Raw genomic sequence first — 21691 nt, 5'->3', positions numbered from 1 at the left:
GGGCATTCCCATTGAGCAATGCAGTTTGCTGCCTGGCATCTTCTGGGGTTTCACAGTTCTGGGTAGAAACAAGCCCCCCAAAGTCTCTTGGGACCTTGCACTGTGAAGATGAACTGTATCTGTAGTCAGAATGAGACCAGACACAAAGTACACAAATAGAGAAGGCATTTTTAATTGAGTATTACTATTAGCCCTTGGATTAGTATACCGGTGGTAGAGTTTTAATTTGGAAGATAAAAGTGCCCATGAGAAAGTCAACAATTTCAAATACAACTTTTAATACTACGCATTTCAAGAGCTTCCCTGTTCAAGTATTCCTAGAGAAGGAAAGCTCTTTCAGTTTCGAAGCATGAGAAACTGTTAGCGTTCCTTCCTTTGGTCTGCCCACAGCCCTCACCACAGAGGCAAACAAAACAACTAACAAGGGGACAGTAAGTGCAACATAAAAAAGAAAATCTAAATAGTGTGAAATTAGTTTTTATTTTTAACTAAAAATAAATGCTTAACATCTTTCCAAAATCAAAACTAAAGATGAACACGAAAAAAGGGTGGAAACATATTTTTCCTTCCCTGGGGAAACCAGTAAGGCAGACGTTCTAATGGAGCGTGATTTATCTCCACAGGACTAGTCTATGCGAACGGAATCTCTCCAGCCTTTTCTCTATGTCAGTTTTATCTATCTGGCAAGAAAAAACAAAAACAAGCCCTCCCCACAAACACAACACAAAACAAGGGACTTGAAAAGTTAGAGAAAACCTTTTAACGCGTTTCTGTAAAATCCCTTCTGAGGAGGTTTAGTACAGGTACTACCCATCAGCAACTTAGCCGGCCAGGTGAGTTGGTGCAGAAGCGCTTGGGCTGAATTCATACCAGAGTCACCGTGTGTGACTCGGCCACCTCTCCCAATTACCACAGGGAGGTCTTAAAATTGAATTTCAGTTTCAGCAGATACTTCAGATTTACCTGAGCAATGTCATAGACAATGTACCTGAGGGGAATCTTGTTAAGGAGCTAACGGCCACACAGAGAGAATACATGGGCCTTATCTTCCCCGGGCTGGCAGGATGCCCAGTGCCACCCTGAAAGTTACTTTAAGGCTTCTTCATGGGGCTGGGTTGGTGCCCTTCAGGCAGACTGAGGAGAAGAGATCATACTCTGGAAACTGAGGGAAGGCTCATACCCTGTAAGCCAGGCTATGCACAGGGAGAGACCACTAAAAGGAAACAGTCACCATGGGACACATCTACAGAACAGCCTCTAATCCTTGTCTGTCCCGGGTAATCTGACAGCATGTAAGTGACTCTGTAGCTCCAGAACATTCCTTTGTGCTCACACAGCATACTCAAGAAAGGATACTCGTTATATAGTAGACAGGTGTCATTTACACCAGATGAAATCCCAGTCCCAAGAGGAACCTCCACACCGTCCAGAGTAATACTAGCTGAAGGGTCAGGGGTAGTTTTGCCCAAACCTGCAAAACAGAAGGCACAAATGACATTAACTGTGAGAACAGAGGTGGCAAAGGTTCCAGGGAGATGAGCTCTATTTAATGTGAGTCCATTTGCTTTTCTTTTTTTCCTTTTTGAGATGGAGTCTTGCTCTGTTGCCCAGGCAATGGTGCAATCTCAGCTCACTGCAACCTCCGCCTCCAGGGTTCAAGCATTCTTCTGCCTCAGCCTCCTGAGTAGCCGGGATTACAGGCATGTGCCATCACACCCAGCTAATTTTTTGTATTTTAGTAGAGATAGGGTTTCACCATGTTGGCCAGGATGATCTTGAACTTCTGACCTCAGGTGATCTACCCACCTCAGCCTCCCAAGGTAACTTGAGATTACAGGTGTGAGCCACTGCACCCAGCCTCATGTGCTCATTTTAAAGACATATCTTTCTCCTTCAGATATAAAACTAAGGCAATAAATCAAGGTTCCCAGGGCATCAACCTTCACTGAGTTTAATGAGAGCAGCGATACCCTATAGGGTCACATTTCTGCTCAACAGAATTCCAAAGCAGCCACTTCAACCGGGCTGTGGAAGGTTCTAAATCATATGCTGCAAATTCTAGCAATCCAAGATGCTCCAGGCACTACTATGTCACAAGAGGTCCCTCACTGTGGTAGCTGCAAGTCAGGTTAAAGCCCAAACCCATGTACTTGGTTACCGGTGCCCGCTCCTGTGGCACTTGTGATACTAGCTGCAGCCACAGAGAGTGAACTGTGTGTTTTAAATTATTATACTTTTAAGTTCTGGGGTACACATGCAGCTTGTGTAGGACTGTTACATAGGTATACACATGCCATGGTGGAGTGAACTGTTTTTAAAAATGAACTGCTTGCTGTATATCTTGCCCATTTAAAAAAAATAAATAAGTAAAATGAACCTTCAATCATGGTCAGCTGCAGCATATTCCACCACCTAAACAACAACAACACACATACACACACATGCCCCAAAAGATAAAATGAAATCTCCAGCTGTTTGACAGCCAGCCACAAGGCAGCATTCTCAGGACAGCAAGACACCGCTTCTGTACTGTTCAGGGTGCCTGGGGCTGTAGCAGCAGCTTCGGAAACACTTTACCTTTGACACTGTGCTTGCCCTTGGGTAACTTGCTGATGTGTGAAGCGTGCTTCAGTTCATACCTATTTAAGAGTGGACAGTCTCAGAAGAGGCCTTCACACTGGGCTCTCAAAACCAACAGTTTGATTAGAACAAGGTGAGATATGGAGACGAGTTAAAAACCCACAAAACCCAGACCATCTTAACTGCTCAGCTCCCTCTCGAGTTTCTGGAACTCCTCCAGAACCCAAGGCTGCAGTTGTGGCTGAAGTTTGTGCCCAGCGATCACTGCTATGGGGCTGTTTTCAAGGAAAGGCCCTATTTGGAGCAGTGGTCGGCAGCTCTGGGTTTCTGTTCACACTCCACAGTCCCCAAACCCCTGGCCTTTTACATGACCCTGTGCTTTTGGTTATAGTTCACAGGATGTCCAAATGAAGCTGGACTAATCGATCTTTCTCTGTGGAGAATCTAGAAATGGGATTAAGATTCTAGTTCCATTTGGGTTGGTCTAAGAAAACTGAAACATTGGTGAGTGGAGGAGGAAGCCATGGGGGATCGTCCTTTGTGCAACTCAATCTCTCTGCTTCCCAGTCCATGGAGAGAAGACACTGCCGGCTCCGGAGGACTGGTTGCATTCTGTTCTTGCATTTTGTGAGGTATCCTTGTATCTCCCTTGTTCCCTTAACTTGAATTGGATTCTGCTACTTACAAGCAAAGCATCCTGATTGGTGGGCCCAGTAACTGTAGTGGGGAATTTCCACTCTCCCAGCCAAGGGGAGTTCTGCCTAGCCCACTCCATCTGTCCCCATGAAATGCCACCCGTTCCAGAGCCAGGTTTACTCACATGTTTCCAAGGGCAACTTCTCCCAACAGGATTAAGCCTATTGGGTCTCCCTGAGACGTATGGCAGTAGTTAGCACTCTTGGAGACCATGTCAGCGAAATAGATCCCTTTACCAAACATGTAGCCTGTCTGGAAGGTTGGAAAAGGGATAGTTGAGAATCTTCTGATGGAAAATTAGGAACAGCTGTTCTCTGAGTACCAGCTAGAGCCAGGAGCCCAGCTAAGTGCTGCAATCCATCACTTCTAATTCTCACAATGCCCGTGGTAAGGAAATACCAAAGGTTTAGCCCACAAGCCAGGCTGCTCAGATCCTAGCTCTGCCAGGTGCCAAGGAGCAAGAAGTTACATCACTTCTCTGGACTCTACTTGACTCTTTTCTCAAATGGGGAACATAATCTCATGGAGCTGCTGTGAGGATGGAATGAGCTCATCAATGTTACTTAAACTAGCACCTGTCAACACCCACAGAATGCAGGATGGTATTTTTATTCCCTTTTGCAAGTGAAACATGAGGTTCAGAAAAGGCAGGCCATTTGTCCATCATACACTACTGCACAGCACCAGAGAGAACCATTTAAACCTCTCTGCTCCTCACTCTACAACTGAAACGAGAGGCTTGGAAGGTCCTGTCCAGTTGGACCTGTCTAGAATCCAGCAGGTGGCATCATAGTCCCTCCTGTCTGGGTAAAGCCTTACTCACTCATCGCTACATTTTGCTGCTGAAGACACCGACACTCAGAGGTGGCCTGGCTGGGAAGTGGCAGAGGTAGGCCTGGACTCAGCTTGGCCTGTGGCCATGTGTCTGTTCTTTGCTTGTTAACACACCCGATTAGTATTTGCAGCAAGGCCCTGGCCTGGATGCTCTACCTCCTCTGTTCCAGAAACTGTTTGAAACCCCTGACAGGGTTAGGGCCAAGAGGATAAAGGTGAAGATTTTAAAAATGTCTGATAAAATCCCCTATTGGCCACAGCTAAGCCAACAAGACCTCTTACTCAAAGTTCTTTATGGAGACACCTGCGGAGACAGGCACTGCCCAACCCTCACCAGGCCAGGCACATACCACGGGCGCTTCAGGCGGGGCTATCCGAAGACCCTGAGAAAGGATCCCAGCGAAGTTGGTGGTCCTGGACCCGTGCCACAGCAACCTTCGGTTATGAAGCTGCTTAAAGGGCTTGTAGCGCTGGCATTCCCCTTCACGCTCTATCTTGAAGATCTGGTCGTAGTAGTAAACAAACGAAGGGACAAAAGAAGTCATTTGTTACTCTGGTTGACTGAAAGACAGGACTGGATACAGGAGAAATGACCAGTTGTCCCTAAGGCTAGAAAATGTTAGGTCAGCTGCAGTGTAGAAAATGTTTTCCACAAGGCTGGGATAGAGGGTCAAGGTCCTGCCCAGCAGAGACCAGCCACTGCTAGTTAATATTCCTACGCAGCAGACATGCACTTGAGGAACTTTATCTTGGACCTCTCATAATTGTATGTTCTGAGATCAAGTTTGAGAACAAGAAATGTCCTTTAAAACAGAATAAATAGCTGTCCCCAAACTACTGTATAAGACTACTAATTTTGTAATCCCAGCACTTTGGGAGGCTGAGGCGGGTGGACCATCTGAGGTCAGGAGTTTGAGACCAGCCTGGCCAACATGGTGAAAACCTGTCTCTACTAAAAATACAAAAATTAGCCAGGTGTAGTCCCAGATATTCCGGTGGCCAAGACAGGAGAATCACTTGAACCTGGGAGGCAAAGGTTGCAGTGAGCTGAGACTGTGCCACTGTACTCCAGCCTGGGCGACAGAGTGAGACTCCATGTCAAAAAACAAGAAAACAAAACAAGGCTGGGCGTGGTGGCTCACAAGGTCAAGAAATAGAGACCATCCTGGTCAACATGGTGAAACCCCATCTCTACTAAAAATACAAAAATTAGCTGGGCATGGTGGCGCGCACCTGTAGTCCCAGCTACTCGGGAAGCTGAGGCAGGAGAATTACTTGAACCCAGGAGGCGGAGGTTGTGGTGAGACGAGATCATGCCATTGCACTCCAGCTTGGGTAATGAGCGAAACTTCGTCTCAAAAACAAAACAAAACAAAAAAATCCTACTGATTTTTCTGCTGAACAAATGAGTCACTTCTTTAGGTTATCTAAAGTAAGTAAACTGCTCTTTTCTATCCAGGCCTAGGTTGGACGAGTGGGCAGGGAAAAGCTGGCAGGACACAGAAGAAAGTGGGGGAGAAGGGATTCTTACATCAACGACTTCCAAGTCATACGCATTGTGTGTGGTCGCGTGAGTGTTCTTAACATACTTCCTGATGATCTCGGCTTCTTCGGAATCTCTGTTGACCACCTGGGTAAATGAAATCTTGGGATCAGCACAAAAGAGACCCCAGGAGACCTACAGAGGAGTAATGCTCAGGCTCAGCCAATGCACAGCTCAATACCACACTCCTCAATGGAAGCCAGGCACGACTGGCCTGTGTCCCAGGCCTGTAGGCTGGGTAGATCCTGGGCCAGTGGCTCTATTTCCCTTAGCCTCCAACTTTAGCATCTACTTAGGCTGCTAGAGAATCTCAGGGTTAATTTTTGTCTTAAAATTATATGTTTTGGGGGCAGGGCGTGGTGGCTCATAGCCGTAATCCCAACACTTTGGGAGGCCAAGGCAGGCTGATCATGAGGTCAGGAGATCAAGACCATCCTGGCCAACAGCCCACCTATACTAAAAATACAAAAATTAGCTGGGCGTCGTGGCGCATGCCTGTAATCCCAGCTACTCAGGAGGCTGAAGCAGGAAAAACACCTGAACCTGAGAGGCAGCGGTTGCAGTGAGCCGAGATCGCGCCACTGTACTCCAGCCTGGTGACAGAGCAAGACTCCATCTCAAATAAAATCTATGTTTTGGGATATTAGAGAAGTTAGAACAATGGACTCAATGTCAGTGAACAGGGGATCTCCAGAACAAGCAACTGCTCCTGGAGTCCAGCCCAGCATGAGTTAAAACACAATGGGCCAGAGGAAGTCACAGCTATGATGTGCAATTAAAATTATGCCCGGCTCAGAGGACAAGCCTAACAGCTGTCAAACAGCTGATGTACCTATGCTAAGTTAACCTGAGAGAATTATAAAGAGGCTAGTATGTTCTATTCTCATATTTATATTCAAAGTTCAGAAAACTTAGGAATGCTGGTCTATCTCACTGTCTTTTAATTAAAAGTCTTCAGAATTGTAAAATTGTAAACAGAGAATGAGAATCCCTTCAAAAAGAACTAACCCCCCACCCCTCCCATCGGGAAGGTGTGCGGGGGGGTTGGGAGGGGTAAAAACAAGTGACATGTGGTGTCTTACCCTGCTTGGACCCACAGATCTATCCTTTGTCCTAGGGAAGGAGCAAAGGCTCTTTCTTTAGCAATGTAAACACCTGGTACCAGACTCAACAGACTCTAGCCCACCTGAATCCCCGCAACACTGCAGGGAATGCGCTGAGGACAGTGGGGCACATGAGTGTGGAGACAGGGTCGAGGATGGAGCCATCCTCCTCTGGTTGGTCTGGGCAGGGTGTTCGGAGATTGTGTGCCAACGCAGGCCACTTCAGCTCCAGAGAAAAATGAACCCAAGCATTGTGTTTTTATCATGCCTGCCATCAAGCATTTCCACTTCTGAAATGGACACTGGTAATAAGCCTTCTAAAGGTTCACACTCATGCCTGTAATCCCAGCACTTTGGGAGGTTGAGGCGGGCAGATTATCTGATGCCAGGAATTCAAGACCAGCCTGGCCAACATGGTGAAACCCCATCTCTACTGAAAACACAAAAATTAGCCGGGTGTGGTGGCGGGCACCTGTAATCCCACCTACCTGAGAGGCTGAGGTAGGAGAATCGCTTGAAACCAAGAGGCGGAGGTTGCAGTGAGCTGAGATTGCACCACTGCACTCCAGCCTGGGCGACAGAGTGAGACTCTTTCTTAAAAAAAAAAAAGTTCACGCTACAAGAGGCTAGAAAAACATAGAGCTCCTCTCTAGATTAAGAAGGAAAAAAAAAACCTTTTGGTAAGATCCTCAAATAACAGTTTGTATGCCAAGCTGAGGTGCTGGCTTGGAAGGCTGCCTTGTAAGCAAAGTGTATTATCCACATGTGAAATGCCCAAATGTTCGGAAAGGACCACCAGCAACAATGTCCAGGAACTTGTTAGAAAAGTGAATTCTTGGGCACAAGCCATCTGTGTTTGAACAGGCTTTCCAGGAGATCCTACACACATACAAGTTCGGCACCGCCGCTCTGAGGAGGAGAAGTTAGGATGCTTGAGGAAGGCCTGACCCTGTTACCTTAATGTCAGTTCTGAGCTTCTCATAGTTGACATCAATAGGATCCTTGCTGCTATCATCAGACCCTCCCCTAAGCAGACTGTAGGCCACCTCAATGTCCAGCAGGTTGTCCAGCATTTCCACCTTGGCCTGGAGGAGCAAAAGAAAGCCCCCAACTTAGGTATCATGGTGAATGAGACAGACTCACCCAGGTGGCAGAGAAAACCTACATGGAGAAGAGAACATGCACACCTTCCTGCTGGTCAGAGCCAGCCCGCTATCTGCGGCACACAGTGAGTGCTCATAAGGACTTCCTGAAATTTAACAAGGCCTTGCAGGCTGGGGGAGTTGAGAGGTGGAAGAACTGTCTTTCCGCTCGCACATACTGACATTTGGGGCCTATAACGAAGGCACTTCAAATGGTTCCTGAACCAGGAGCTCTCTTAAAAGGCAGGGAGGGAAAATGGGGAGGAAGATGCTGTTAGGAGGGAGAGGCTCTCCTCCTACAGCTCTTTCCCCAGTGGATTTGGTAGAGCGGGGCAGGAAAAATGGCTCTGCCTCCACCAATGTGAATAGAAACCCAACTTCAAAACAAGGGCAAGGAGGTGGCCCTCCCAACATTGGCGCTGCCCTCAGGGATCATGATGGGGAGGGCTGGTCGAAAGGGAGTGGCACCCCAGCCCGGCAGACCTGCAGTCCCTTCTGAACCCCTGCACTACCTGCACACTGTCTGCATTGTTCAGGAGCGGAGGTTTCTTCATCCCAAAGTCGTGGGGGATCAGGGTGTAAAAGCGATTTGAGAGATCCAGGATCTGAGAGTCACTGCTACCCTGGGACACCGCCTGGAGAGGAGGGGACAGAAGGAATGCATGACTCAGGGAGCAGCTCCAAGCCCCCGGCCAGGCTTTCTCTTCTAGCAGGTGAAAGCTGCAGCAGGTCTAGAAGTAGCGTGCCGTGTGCACACGCCAGGATGCACGGGAAATGACCAGAGACTACCTTCCTGTTAAAGCTACACCACTGAGCAAGGCAGAACCCCATCCTCTAAAAGCACTGCTTAACACATAATGGGCTTCTCCTATGAAATTTCATTTATACAAAGAACTGTGCAGTTACAGACTGCCCCCGCCCCCACAACTATGCAAAGTGTTAACTATAAAATCTAGGTGGTGGGCTCATGACTATTGCTGTAAAATTCTTTCAACTTTTTGTATGCTTGAACATTTTCACGATGAAATGTTGACAGGAGGTTGCCCATTGCTGTAAAATTCAGTCAGGCCCCCTGCCTCCACTGGCCTTCATTGGAATTAGTTTCTACTGTACCTGGAGGTTGAAGTGGCCAGGCACAGAAAGGCTAGGCAACTTTTACCGCCAGTGCCACTTGCTGCTCTATAGGCAGAGGGTGCAAAATAAATGCACGGAGGTGGAAGAGTGGGACCACTGGGATTCCAGGAATTTGGCAGACAGCCTAGGTGACCACAGGAAGGTCAAGGGGATAGGAAGTGGCACCCAGCAGGCCTGAAGCCCCACGCCTGCTTCTCGCTGTGACATGGACTTCACCAAGTCATACAACTTCCATCTCTGCTGCCAGGTAGCTCCGGCAATGGGTAAGGATGCTTCCAGCTCTTCTGCCTGAAGACTCTGGAATGGGAAGAAGCTGGGGCTGAGGAAAGCCTAGCAAGTCCTCAGTGAGTGGGCAACAACAAGGTGAGAGGCTCACTGCTCAGAACCAGCTGTAACTGGAGTTGACAGATCTGGTTCAGGGCCTTTTCTCCAGCACCAGCCAGAGAGCCCACTGCCTGGGCCCACTTCTGCTTCCCGTGTGCTTTTCTTCTATCATAGGCCAAGACTGCCTTACCCACAGATATAAGCGGAATCCTCCAGCCCTGCTCCAGGATATAGCTGGAAGGCTCCAGGACTGGGAGACCTTGAAAGATGCTCAAAGAATGTTGAAATAACATGAATGAAAGAGTTTTCCATTTGATGACTTCCTGGTAACTGCAAAATAAACTCTGCCTAACTGTTAAGGACATATAAAATAAAACCACAGCACAGCAGACACCTGAACAATCTGGATTTGAAGTGTGCGGGTCCATTTATACACAGATGTTTTCAATAAGTACAGTTAGCGCTCTACACCTGTGGGTTCTGCATTTGAGAATTCGACCAAACTCAGATCAAAAATACAGTATTCTCAGGCTGGGTGCAGTGGCTCATGCCTGTAATCCCAGAACTTTGGGAGGCTGAGGTGGGCGGATCACTCAAACTCAGGAGTTCAAGACCAGTCTGGCCAATATAACAAAACCCCACCTCTACTAAAAATATAAAAACTTAGTGGGCATGGTGGTGCGTGCCTGTAACCCGGCTACTTGGGAGGCTGAGGCAAGAGAATCACTTGAACCTAGGAGGCAGAGGTTGCAGTGTGCCAAGATTGTGCCACTGCACTCCAGCCTGGACAACAGACCAAGATTCTGCCTCAAAAAGGAAAAAGAAAAATCCCATTTAAAAAAAAATCTGCGGATGTCAGACCCGAGGGAGTCCTGGAACCAATCCCTGAGGATACAGAGGGATGACTTTACTTTTAAGAGATAGGGTAACCAACATCTTCAAGTTTATACACAGTTTACTACATATTTGATAACTGAAAATGTTGCTGTTCATTAGTTTTGTGATAAAAACTTTTTAAGTAGCAGGCAATTGTCATTTATTGAATTGCAAAGAAATCTAAACCCTTGTGAAGTGCAGTTCAGTACTTCCAGTTCCTTAACCTTAGAGTACATGTTACCCCTGCTGTCCCCAGGTGGTGCTGCCCCCTAAGTTGGCCAGGGGAGGGTTCAGAGAGGCCCCTGGCGGCCCCGTGCTTACCTGCTGGACCTCACTGAGGATGGAGTACGCAGCCTGGATCTGCCTTTTGCTTAGCTTCCCCAAGGGCATCTTCTGCAGGTCAATCTGAGGAGACAGGGGAATTTGCTCTGAAAGCTGTATACTGCACAGTGTGATAGCAAGAGAGCTGGATGGAGCACCCCACCCTCCGGCCCTAGGAGCAATCAGGAGCCTGCTGGGATTTCCTGAGGACACCAGTGACCCAAATCCAGAGTTTGTAGCCCCATTCCACCATGAGGGACGGGAGTCTGTCTGAAGATTCTTGCTCAGTTCCTTTATGACTGGGCTTAGCCAACCATATCTCCTCTGCCCCTATGCTCAGTTGCAAACAGCCCAGCACGTCTGGAAAAAGATACAGCATAATTCCCAACCAATTCCGATGTGCAGATGAGGGCTCATCAGTCATGCTGTCCCGCTCCCTGCCCAGCAGCCTTCCCTGGGGTCCCAGAGTTAAGGCAGTAAGTGTACCCCTCCCTGGGTTCCTAGCTGGAAAAGGATCAAGAGTTTTCAAGTGTTGAACAACATTTTTAAAAGGACACATTCCTGAACTTATGGACTTACATTCAAATCAGTGCTGTCCCTTTCAGATCAGTCACCTCAAGCATATACTTGTTCCTACAAATATTGCTACTGCTCACTTCTTGGGAACTGACTGACATCAAGAGAAGCTGCAAGCTGCAGTGGAAGAAGCATGAGATCTGCAGCCTTGGTTTTCTATCAGTTAAGCGAGGCCACCTTCCTTAAAAGGCACCTACTCCATTTTGTGAGCAGCCCTGCCTGTTCAGCTAGGCCCCCGAGTGGAAACACCTGTGTACCAATGGGCCCCACACTCTATACCCTGAGACATCCTGTCTGGGGCTTTTCCAATAGATCCTTCAGAGCTCCCTGGGGGCCGCGACTGCACCATTCCATTTTTGCATGTCCAGCACTTCCTGCCATCCTTGGAACAAAGAACTGAACAAGAATCTTAGAAATGAAACTGCTATGGTGATAACATTAAATAAAAGGTTGTTTAAGTGCTCATGGCTCATCAGGAACCAACCAGGAGCCAGCAGCAACAGCTTCTAACCACATTCGCAAGCCCTGGTACGTACGCTTTCCTGTACCCTCAACACTGGAAACTCCACCCTAAGGGAAGATCTGATTTCTGGCAGGAATCAAGTGGCCGAAGCCACATCTGGTGAAGAAGGTGAATGATTTATTTCAAGCCAAGAGCAAGGTACAATAAGAGCAGACTGACTTTTGGATGCACCCTCAATCAACTCTGAAAAAAATTCTCAAGAAGGAATCCCAAAAGAAGTTCTGACAACACAGCATCGCCAGAGTGAGGGCAGAGCTCTGAAGGGCATGACATTCCCCAAGCTGTAGAATTCTGGTGTTTGTGTAAAAAAAGAAAAGACCTAGTTTCCCTAATTATATACCCCTCAAAACGTAGGCACAGACTATAAAAATAAGAGCAGAGCTCCATCCACATAGGCCACCCTCACTCCTGGAAAAGAAACTCAGGCACAGCGCTGGACAGTAGGCTGGCAGCAGTGGCTCCACAGCTACCCAGTTTAGGGAGAAAGAGAGAATTGGGAGAAACACCTTGTACTGGGGACCCTTGAGCCCCAGCTGCGAGAAGGAGGCTCCTAGGGCTGCAGCCTGGACCCCTGCCCCCTGCCGTGTGTCCTGACCACCCCAGTCCCACGTGGACCCCTGCTTAGGCCAGGAGTGGGCACCCTGCTTTCCACACACTTCCAGCTAGCTGCCTTCTAGCTTGTTTCAGCAAGCAGGGCCCCTACCCCTTTTCTTCCTGCTAAACTAGTTACTTGTTGAGTGAAAAACATTAAAATTTCATTTCAGGCTGGGTGCTGAGGCTCATGCCTGTAATCCCAGCACTTTGGAAGGCCAAGGCAGGAGGATCACCTGAGGTCAGGAGTTCAAGACCAGCCTGGCCAAAATGGTGAAACCCTGTCTCTACTAAAAACACAAAAAAAATTAGCTGGGCATGGTGGTGCGCGCCTGTAATCCCAGCTAGTTGGGAGGCTGAGGCAGGAGAATCACTTGAACCCAGGAGGCAGAGGTTACAGTGAGCTGAGATGGTGCCATTGCACTCCAGCCTGGGGGACAAGAGCAAAACTCCATCTCAAAAAAACAAACAACAGCAATAACAAAAACATTTCACAGGAAAGGACTTGAGTCTGAGAACAGTTGAGAACTTCTATGAATCACAGATAGACCAGGGTGTGGGAGACTGGAAATGATGTGCAGGACTTCAAAATAATGAAACGAGCCCCTCGCCCTAGCACCTGTCAACCTTTTCCTCCACCTCTGTCCCTCATTCTTAGTGAGCCCACCCATAAGTTGTTCACATTAGATCTCCTAAACAAAAGTCAGATTACACAGCTATTTGAACAAGCACAGTGAACAAGCCCTGGCCATTTAAAAATCCGTTGGAGGATGTAACTCAACACTCCAGACTACAACAGCACAGGCTCGAACAGTCCTGCCAGGTTGAGCCCTTGGCAGGAAGATACTGGGTTGGCTTGATGTAGGCTGCCAGTAGTTTATACTGCCCAGTTTTGACCCCCTGTCCTCCCTGCTCTAAGGCAGCCCAGGAGGCTCTAGAAGGAAGGACTTGGGAAGACAGCAGGACGAGAGTGTGAAGGGAGAAACCCCACAGAGAAGGGTGGAATGCTTAAGGCTGATCTGAGACTCTCCACCTCCCCTGGTTCCCAGGAGCCCAGGATGCAGGGAATAACCAAATGTACTGCAGCTGCTTGCTTCTCACAGCAGCCTGAAGCTTCTGGGTTTGCTGCCTGGGGAAGAGAAACAGGGTGTTTGCTGGCCAGGTGGGACCAACTCTGCTCTGAAGGCCCTGTCAATACTCAAGAGCTCTGATGCTAAGAGCACAAGAACAAAGGGCCCTGTTGTACTAATCTTTTTCGGCAAGAGTGGAGATGAGATGTCGGACAGACAGGAAACGTGGAGCCTCTGCCTGCAGTCTCTGCCATTGTGCCCTGGGCAGAAGCATGACTAATCCAACAACCATTGCCCTTACTCTACTACCAACTTTTTCCTAAAAACTGGTATGAATTTTACAAATCAAGTGTCATAGCAATTTTCTTTTACTCTATGTGGGCTGTCTTGCACTTCCCGTTTGACAACTCCAGTTTGTTGGTTTGGTTGGGCCACACAAAAAGCATGACTATACACCCCTCCACAGCATGAGGAAGGAGAAAAATACAACGGGCAGGCCAGGCACGCTGGCTCACACCTGTATTCCTAGCATTTCGGGAGACCGAGGTGGGTGGATTGCTTGAGCTCAGCTTGGGCAACAACACGGTGAGACTGTCTCAAAAAACTACAAAGGGGACTGGGGACCAGGGAACAGCCTCTCCAACACACCACATGCTTCACAGCAAATCAAATAACCCTCTGCAAAAGGGCAGGCACACCAGGCCCCAGCACTCATACAATTTAAGATTAAAGGGCTGGTATGAGAAGCTGACAGCCAATGCATTGTTTCTGAAACAGAAACAAGAACAGGAAGAGAACTCTTCACCAGCTCAACAAATAATCATCCATGGCAAATGCTCATAGATAAAACAATAAAGTGCAATAACCTCATACTCCACCATGGCTTTCTTCATACTTTCCACATCAAAGATCATCTTGATGAGGTCCTGGACTGCCTTGGGGAGTTTGGACTTGGTGCCAGGATTTACTGTTAGCTTCTTCACTGCCTCTTCATCCTTCAGAAAAAAAGAACATCAACAAGAGACCCAAATCAACAACTCAAGCAAGGTGGTATCTGTGTCTGTGGGGCTGGGCTGCAGAAAAAGGACACATGTTAGAGTGCCACCAGCAAAAAAAGCTGAATGCTAATCAAAAAGGTATGGAAAACAGTGGCCGGATGACTGTGCCTCACACTGCAGGTGGGTCAGACTCTTCCTGTGCCGCCCTGTCTTGGCTGCTCCATATTTCTAGCTGCCACTGCACCATCTGCATGGGCTGACCCACCCTGGGGTTGCTGGTCCCCTGCCTGGGAACCTGCCTAGTGCCCACTCATGCCCAAACTAGAAGCGCTGGCAGCTGTGAAGGCAAGCCTTGGAGCAGTGGGACATGACACTGATGAAAAAATTCTTCCTCCTTTCTCTTACACTTCTTCACACAAGAGTGAGTTGCAAGACTAAGTTTAATGGTCTTCTCTAAATTCCCAAAGAACCAAGCAACTAGTCCCATGTGCTGCCAGCCAGCTTGACAGGGTTAAAGTGCGTCGTAGCTTAACTGTCCGTCCTCTTCCTGCCACACTCCCCTCTCCTCTCTGGGATTGCACTGCCTAATGGACTATTGAGACTCCACCTCCACTGACTGAAGAACCTAGGTTATGCTAAGATCACACTGTATTGAAACTGCTTTAACTCTTTAGACTTGAACTGTGTGAGGGCACAGACTATGCTCTATCGAGCACAGTGTCCCCCTAGCAACTAAAACGGAGTTTGGTATTTGGAGTGAAAGGAACTAGCATTGGGCTTTGAATGTGGAATCAAACTGGCTTACCCAAGCAGCAGAGCTAACCTGTGTTGTTAGTGTTCATGGCTGCTGCTGTCACCTTCATAGACCTACTCTCAGATTGAAACACTGAGTTTTAAATGTACTTTGTTATCTTCTGGGTGTAACTTCATTGAAGGGCAACGTATTTGTCCAAAACCCTTATTTAAGTGCATATAACTTATGACCCAGTAACTAGTCTACTTGTAGAGTAGATAATCATCACAGAGGCATACAAATATTTTTATGTATGTCAGCATCATTACAGCAAAGGCCCAGAATTAATCTAAATGACTAACAGGAGGCAGGAAGTTGTTCTAGTCAACTCTGAATTCTAGCCCATACACAGGATGGGATTCAATGCAGCTGTGCATTGAATTAAGTAATGCTGGGGATTGGTGCAGCCAGTGGCCAATACAGTGGCTATAGGTGCAAAATATACACCAGATTTCAAAGACTTAGTATAGAAAAAATCAAAAGGGAAATTTTCTCATTAGTAATTTTGTTGGTAATGATCAGGTGTTGAAAGGAGAAAATTTTGGATGTATGGGTTTAAATAATATCAAGATTAATTTCATTCGCTTCTTGTTTTTTAAAACATGGCTATGAAAAACTTTAAATGTACTGACATGGTTTGAATTCTAATTCTATTGGACAGCACTATTCTAGAAGACATGAAGAAATGTTCCTGGTATATTAAATCAAAAGAAGACAGTTGCAACGTGGTACATATGATGATGGAAAAGGTACGTATGCAGTGAAAGCAGACTGAAAAAGATAGCTACTATTACTTTAACTGTGGTTAATTCCGGGCAATCTCAGTTTTTTGTGCCTTTGTATTATTATTTCTCAAACTTTTAAAAACAAATATTTAACTCCATAGAGGGTGCTACTGAACAGACCAATCTATTCTGAATGAGTTCACCGCCTCAGCCTCATCATTATATAAGCAAGAAGTGAATCCTACTGTTAATATGGAGAGTTCACGAAACCCTCTGTAAACTAAAGAATTCCCCCTGAGACATGCTAGCCCTCAAAGATTTAGAATTAAAATACCTACCTATAGATCTCTTTTTGTAAAATAAATGTATTTTGTTTTCCCTGATTAAAAGTGATAAATTCTAATTTTTAAAAAGGGAAGCATTTTACAAAGAGAAAAGACAAAAAGGAAAAGTTAAAAATGTCAACCAACAGACAAAGGAATGCTGTGTGCTAACAGATACAAGGAGACTCCCAAAACTACAGATAGAGATTTCACTAGGAAATAATTTGGGACTAATAAAGTGTGACCTAGCAGAGCAGGTCAAGTTACTATAATTCTGTCATGACAGACCAGGTCACATGATTGACGGCGACCATGGGTTCAGACAAAAAGCCTTATCTGGAATCTGTCAATTATACCCCACTGTTTCAGGAGTAGCTGGAAAGACTGTTCCTCCTTGACATCTCAAAAAACATCCTACCACCAATCTCATTTAAGCTCTATCTAATACTTCACGGTGTTGACCGTATTAAATGCTTTTTGGCCATCTATTGAGATGATCATGTGGTTTTTGTCCTTCCTTCTATTCATATATTACATTGATTTTTAAATTTTTGATAGAGTTTTCACTCTTGTTGTCCAGGCTGGAGTGCAATGGCATGATCTTATCTCACCACAACCTCCACCTCCCGAGTTCAAGTGATCCTCCTGTCTAAGCCTCCTCAACAGCTGGGATCACAGGCGTGCACCACCATGCCCAGCTAATTTTGTATTTTTAGTAGAGACAGGGTTTTGCCATGTGCCCAGGTTGGTTTCAAACTCCTAACCTCAGGTGATCCACCTGCTGTGGCCTCCCAAAGTACTGGGATTATATAGGCGTGAATCACATTAATTTTTAAATGTTGAACCAACCTTACATTCCTGGGATAAATCCCACTTGGGGGTGGTATATAGATCCTTCTATGCTGCTGGATTCGGTGTGTTAGGATTTTGTCAGGGGTTCTGCATCTCTATTCACAGGAAACTGCTCTGTAGTTCTCCTGTGCTGCTTTGACTCTGGTATCAGGGTGGTACTGGCCCTCATGCAATGAGCTGGGACATATTTTCGTCCATTTTTGGGGGAGAATTTGGGAAGGATTGGTATTCTCCTTTCAACATCTGGTAGTATATTCACTATGATGCCAACTGATTCATGATGTGGATTTTCAAGAATAAGATGTCCCTTCCTTTTCCTAGAAGCAGACAGTGTAAAGGGTTACCTGGCCGTAGTCAATCTCCAGGGGGTAGAACTTTTTGGGATACTTTGTGAAATTTTTGGAGTGCCAAGCATTCCCAGTTTTTTCTTCATATAATTTCATGAAGTGCTCGATGGCATCCTCTTTGGATGGCATCTGTTCCAGTTTGTTGCTACCGATGACCGTGCCTACACGGCCCCAGGACCTGAATATCCAATACCTGTGGTGGGAAGGAGGGTGTCAATCAGATACACATGTGTGGGTCAGCTGTTCCATTTCAGGAGTTTCCCTTTCCTGTCATTCCATTCAAGTGGGGAAGAATTTTACACACCCCAAAAGGATGGTGACTAACACAGAACAAAAGGAACAGCTGTAACAATAAAGGGTCTTTATTTTACCTCTCATTAAACTTTCAAATCATATTGGCAAATGGACTATAAAAAATGCCAAAGAATAGGTTAAACTTGGTTCTGAGAGCCAAGCCCGAGGAGTGAATCCTGGAGTCTGCAGCCTTTTGCATACAAACAATTCCACTCCTCTCCCTTAAGAAATACAGAAAGTACTATCTGGAAGTCATGTCTTCAAGGAGACAACCCACAAAGCTGTACCCTAAAAATAATAAACTTTTGACTCAAATCAGAGGCCAAGACTCAATGAAATGAGGGAGGCAGTGGCTATGGCTTCTCAGGCCCAGTGACCTAGAGATACAGGCTGTCATTTTCAAATTCCATCTCAACTGAGGGCACACATCACACACAGCCAGCTGCTGTGCTGCTCAGCTTCGGATGAGCTAATTGTTCATTAACTAAATAATGCAAAAATTAATTTTCATTTCACAATAAATACAGATATATCTTAAACCCATATACAAGATTTGTGTACATTTTAAAGAAAGAACTAGAGACTTCAAAGAAAACTTGGGACTCCCTGGCCATCATTCATTCTCTGGGCTACTGGACAGGGGTATAAAAATTCTTTCTCTGGGCTTGGTTTTTCCTGTGAAAATTTTTGGGAAGCACTACCTTGATCTATGTTGAAAATTTTTTCTGACCCTAACAGCCCACACTACCCTTTCACTTAACACCAGCAAATCTACGCCACCAGAAAAATGTCCACATCCACAGTCAACATTAGAATTTACTAAGAGTTCCTTCCGCATGCCTTTCCACTGACATATAAATCCTGTTTTTCTGTGTTGGCTGTACTGAGGGGCAATGAACTCACTAGATAAGGACCACTCTGCCTAGAAACGTAAGGAAAAACGCCAGCACCCCCCTCACCACTTCCCAGCTGCTGTAACCCCACAATCTAGAATCGATCCTTGCCTGTTTCACCATGTAAAAAAAAAAAAAAAAAAAAAGGCAAACCAAAACCTGTTTAGTTACCAGGGAGTTTGAACATTAAAGACTAAGTCTAGCGTTTGCCAAGCTTTATTTGTTTCAAAGTTTTAAAACATATGTAAAATCAGAAAATCTTGATTCAAGTAGCTGAAAGAAAAGCCAGTTGGGGCTGGGTGCCGTGGCTCACGCCTATATTCCCAGCACTTTGGGAGGCTGAGGCAGGAGGATCACTGGAGTCCAGGAGTTTGAGACCACCCTGGTAACACAGCGAGACCCCTGTCTCTTCAAAAAATAAGGCATGGTGGTATGCACCTCTAAGTCCCAGCTACTCTGGATGCTGAGGTGGGAGGGCTGCTTGAGCCCAAGAGGTCAAGGCTGCAGTGAGCTATGACTCCAGCCTGAGTAACAGAGTGAAACTGTTTCAAAAGACAAAACAAATAGTGAAAAACAACAAAAAGAAAACCCAGCTGGGGGCATACATGAAACTGTACCTTGGGACAACTGTAAAAGAACAGCAACACTACTGATTAGTAAGTGGCTTCTTTCTCCCCTTTAACCAAAGGCCTTATGATTTGTTTTTGTTTCTGTGATTAGATTTCATTCCCCAGGCACTGAGCCTGGGTTTCACAAGGCTGATGGCACAGCTACTGTTCAACTAGACGTCATCCGCAGAACTCACCTGCTTTCCTTGTCATCCTCTAGAAGCTGCAGCTTGTAATAGGAGTTGGTTCCTTTAACAATGTCCACCAGGCCGAGGGTGGCACTGAAGACCTTCCCACTTTTCTCCAGGACATGCGCAGAGTGTTCCAGACCTGTCCCAGAGGCAAAGCATCTACAGTTTTCTCTCCCCTCAAGGGGCCAGTGCTCTCAGGGAGAAGGGGTCTATAGGCCTGAGGTTCACAACTCTTGGATACACTAACACCACCTTCGAGAGGTTCCCTACCAGTGTGCGTTCAAGACTAGGGGAGCTGGTGAAGGAGGCCTGAAGGCAAAGGCATGACCACACTGCCCCAGGTGTGCTGCAGGCATTTGGACGTGTGCTTCTAGTCAGCTGGGGGGAGCGCAGCCCAGTCGGCTGGCGATTCTGCTTGCTTACCAGAATCAGGATCCACAGCTGCTCCTCCTTTAAGAGTTAATTTCATTCTCTTTTCAGACTTGTTAATACCTAGGAGGGGAACAGAGAAATGTAAACATGAAGTTAAACATATCTACAAAGGGGAAGGTGGAAGGCAACTGAGTTGTTCTCATTCACATTGTCTATCAACTTGGCATCTGCACACTCCTCCCGCCACCCGAAGGCACCTGCCATTCTGTGTCATGCTCTGTAGCACTCAACAGGCCATGTCAGGGACACAAAGGGAAAGGCTCCTTGCAGGTTGACCTGGCCACCAATGTCCCTGGAGGGGGCAGCTTGGGGCTCTCACCTTCCTCCTTGACCTGGCCCTTGCTTTTTTTTGAGAGTGGAGCTCCTGACTTCCCTTTTGGGGCCACAACTTCAACAGGCTCTGCCTTCACCTCTGCCCCCCAGGGGGACAAGATGTGCGCTGAGAACAACTCCTGAAGGCTCTTGGTGGTGGTGGAGACGTCCTGGAGGAAGTCCTCAGACACAACTCGGACGTTGGCTTCCTTCACTTCCTCCATCTTCTTATTCATCTTTTCCACCTCCTCTGTTCAAATTGCAAGGAAAAAACCGAACTAAAGATAAGTTTAAAACAAAACTAAACTCTCAAATTACTAGTTATATTTACTGTTTACTTCCAAACCCTGCTCTCCTTTGCTTCCAAGTCTAATGCTCCCAAGAGCATTTTTCATTCTAATGATCATCTTGATCAACAACATTCCCCTTTTCTAAGATATGATGAGCCAGAGCAGCCTTCTCCAAACCACTGTACAGCACGATGTTAATAGACACCACAGAAAAAACACGCTGATGTCAAATATGTATGGGAAATCCCATATTCTACCTCTCTGGTTCCTGAAGATCTGCCATGGTAACCAGCATGATAAACCCACACAGAAACCTGTTTACCTTTGTTTCATCCTACCTTTTCAAAACACACCTGAGCTGTGAACTTTTGTTCTGGCAGTGATCTACACACATCTTGCAGAGCAGCGCGAAGCAATGAGAATACAGGTGGAGCAGTTTCCCTTATCCGAGATGCTTGAGACAGGAAACTTTTCAGACTTTAAAATACTTGTTTTCTATTTACTTACTGAGCACCCCTAATCCAAAACTGTGAAATCTGAAATGCTCCGATGAGCATTTCCTTTGAGCATCATGTTGGCACTCAAAAAGTTTTTAATTTTGAGGCGATTTGTTTGGATTCTGGAATTAGGGAGACTCACCCTGGAGTAGCTTAGTCTTTAGTTGAGAACATGCAACACATGTGAATCTACAGTACACAGCAGCAACAGCCAGTGCAAATACTGGTTTCCCTTCAGAAAGAACCAGAGTGATGATAGTAAGATCTAGTTTTTGAGCGCCGTGTCTGACTCTTCCTCACCGAACCGACATCACAATCATAAGATACAGAAGCATTATCCCTGTTGCACAAATTAAGATTTAACTCACTTTTGGTGCTGATGCACAGGGAAGCCTTGTTGGCCGTCCCCGTCAACTTCCCCCCAAGCTTCTCGATCATGGCCTTCACTTCATCCTTGTTCCTAGACAGCTTCCCGAGGGTCAGGATCTTCATGTTGGATAACGGCTTACCTGGGGATGAAAGGACAAAATCATTCAGCAAGGCCAACTCTGATGTTGCTCCCCAGGAAGGGGAGGTGGAGAAGCCGATGAGCCAAGCAGCGAGCTCCTGAGGAAGCCTATGAAAATATGCTTGGAAGAAAACAGGATGGGACAGCAAGCTGCCATCTGAGCACCTACAGATGTCCCTTGACACAGAAAGGACTGGGCAGGGAGCAAGCCACAAAATGCCAATCCATGGCCAGGCCAGCCTTGCTGGCATGAACCAGGTAGGTGGGGGTTACCCAAGGTCAGCTCCATGGGCGGGCTAGGAAGGCTGCATCTGT

At 46.5% G+C, this 21691-nt stretch overlaps 1 protein-coding gene across 1 annotated transcript in view; it reads right to left on the bottom strand.

The window, feature by feature from the left end:
- Positions 1-461: 461 nt before the first annotated feature.
- Positions 462-21691, bottom strand: part of PARP1 (poly(ADP-ribose) polymerase 1) — a 48385-nt gene continuing 27155 nt past the window's right edge. Inside the window, exons 9-23 of the mRNA XM_002760578.7 lie at positions 21237-21377; positions 20089-20331; positions 19761-19829; positions 19344-19476; positions 17349-17544; positions 14180-14308; positions 10554-10637; positions 8411-8533; positions 7713-7841; positions 5642-5740; positions 4461-4613; positions 3401-3528; positions 2578-2639; positions 1357-1471; positions 462-988 (exon numbers count right to left, since the gene is read on the bottom strand). Of these exons, the coding sequence (XP_002760624.2) occupies positions 907-988; positions 1357-1471; positions 2578-2639; positions 3401-3528; positions 4461-4613; positions 5642-5740; positions 7713-7841; positions 8411-8533; positions 10554-10637; positions 14180-14308; positions 17349-17544; positions 19344-19476; positions 19761-19829; positions 20089-20331; positions 21237-21377 (1886 nt within the window). The 3' untranslated portion in view covers positions 462-906. The remainder of the gene's footprint in view (positions 989-1356; positions 1472-2577; positions 2640-3400; positions 3529-4460; positions 4614-5641; positions 5741-7712; positions 7842-8410; positions 8534-10553; positions 10638-14179; positions 14309-17348; positions 17545-19343; positions 19477-19760; positions 19830-20088; positions 20332-21236; positions 21378-21691) is intronic.

Source organism: Callithrix jacchus, chromosome 19 (assembly GCF_049354715.1).
Source record: "Callithrix jacchus isolate 240 chromosome 19, calJac240_pri, whole genome shotgun sequence".
Taxonomy (NCBI): domain Eukaryota; kingdom Metazoa; phylum Chordata; class Mammalia; order Primates; family Cebidae; genus Callithrix; species Callithrix jacchus.
Note: the sequence above shows the minus strand (reverse complement) of the source record. Positions and strands in the feature narration are given on the sequence as shown.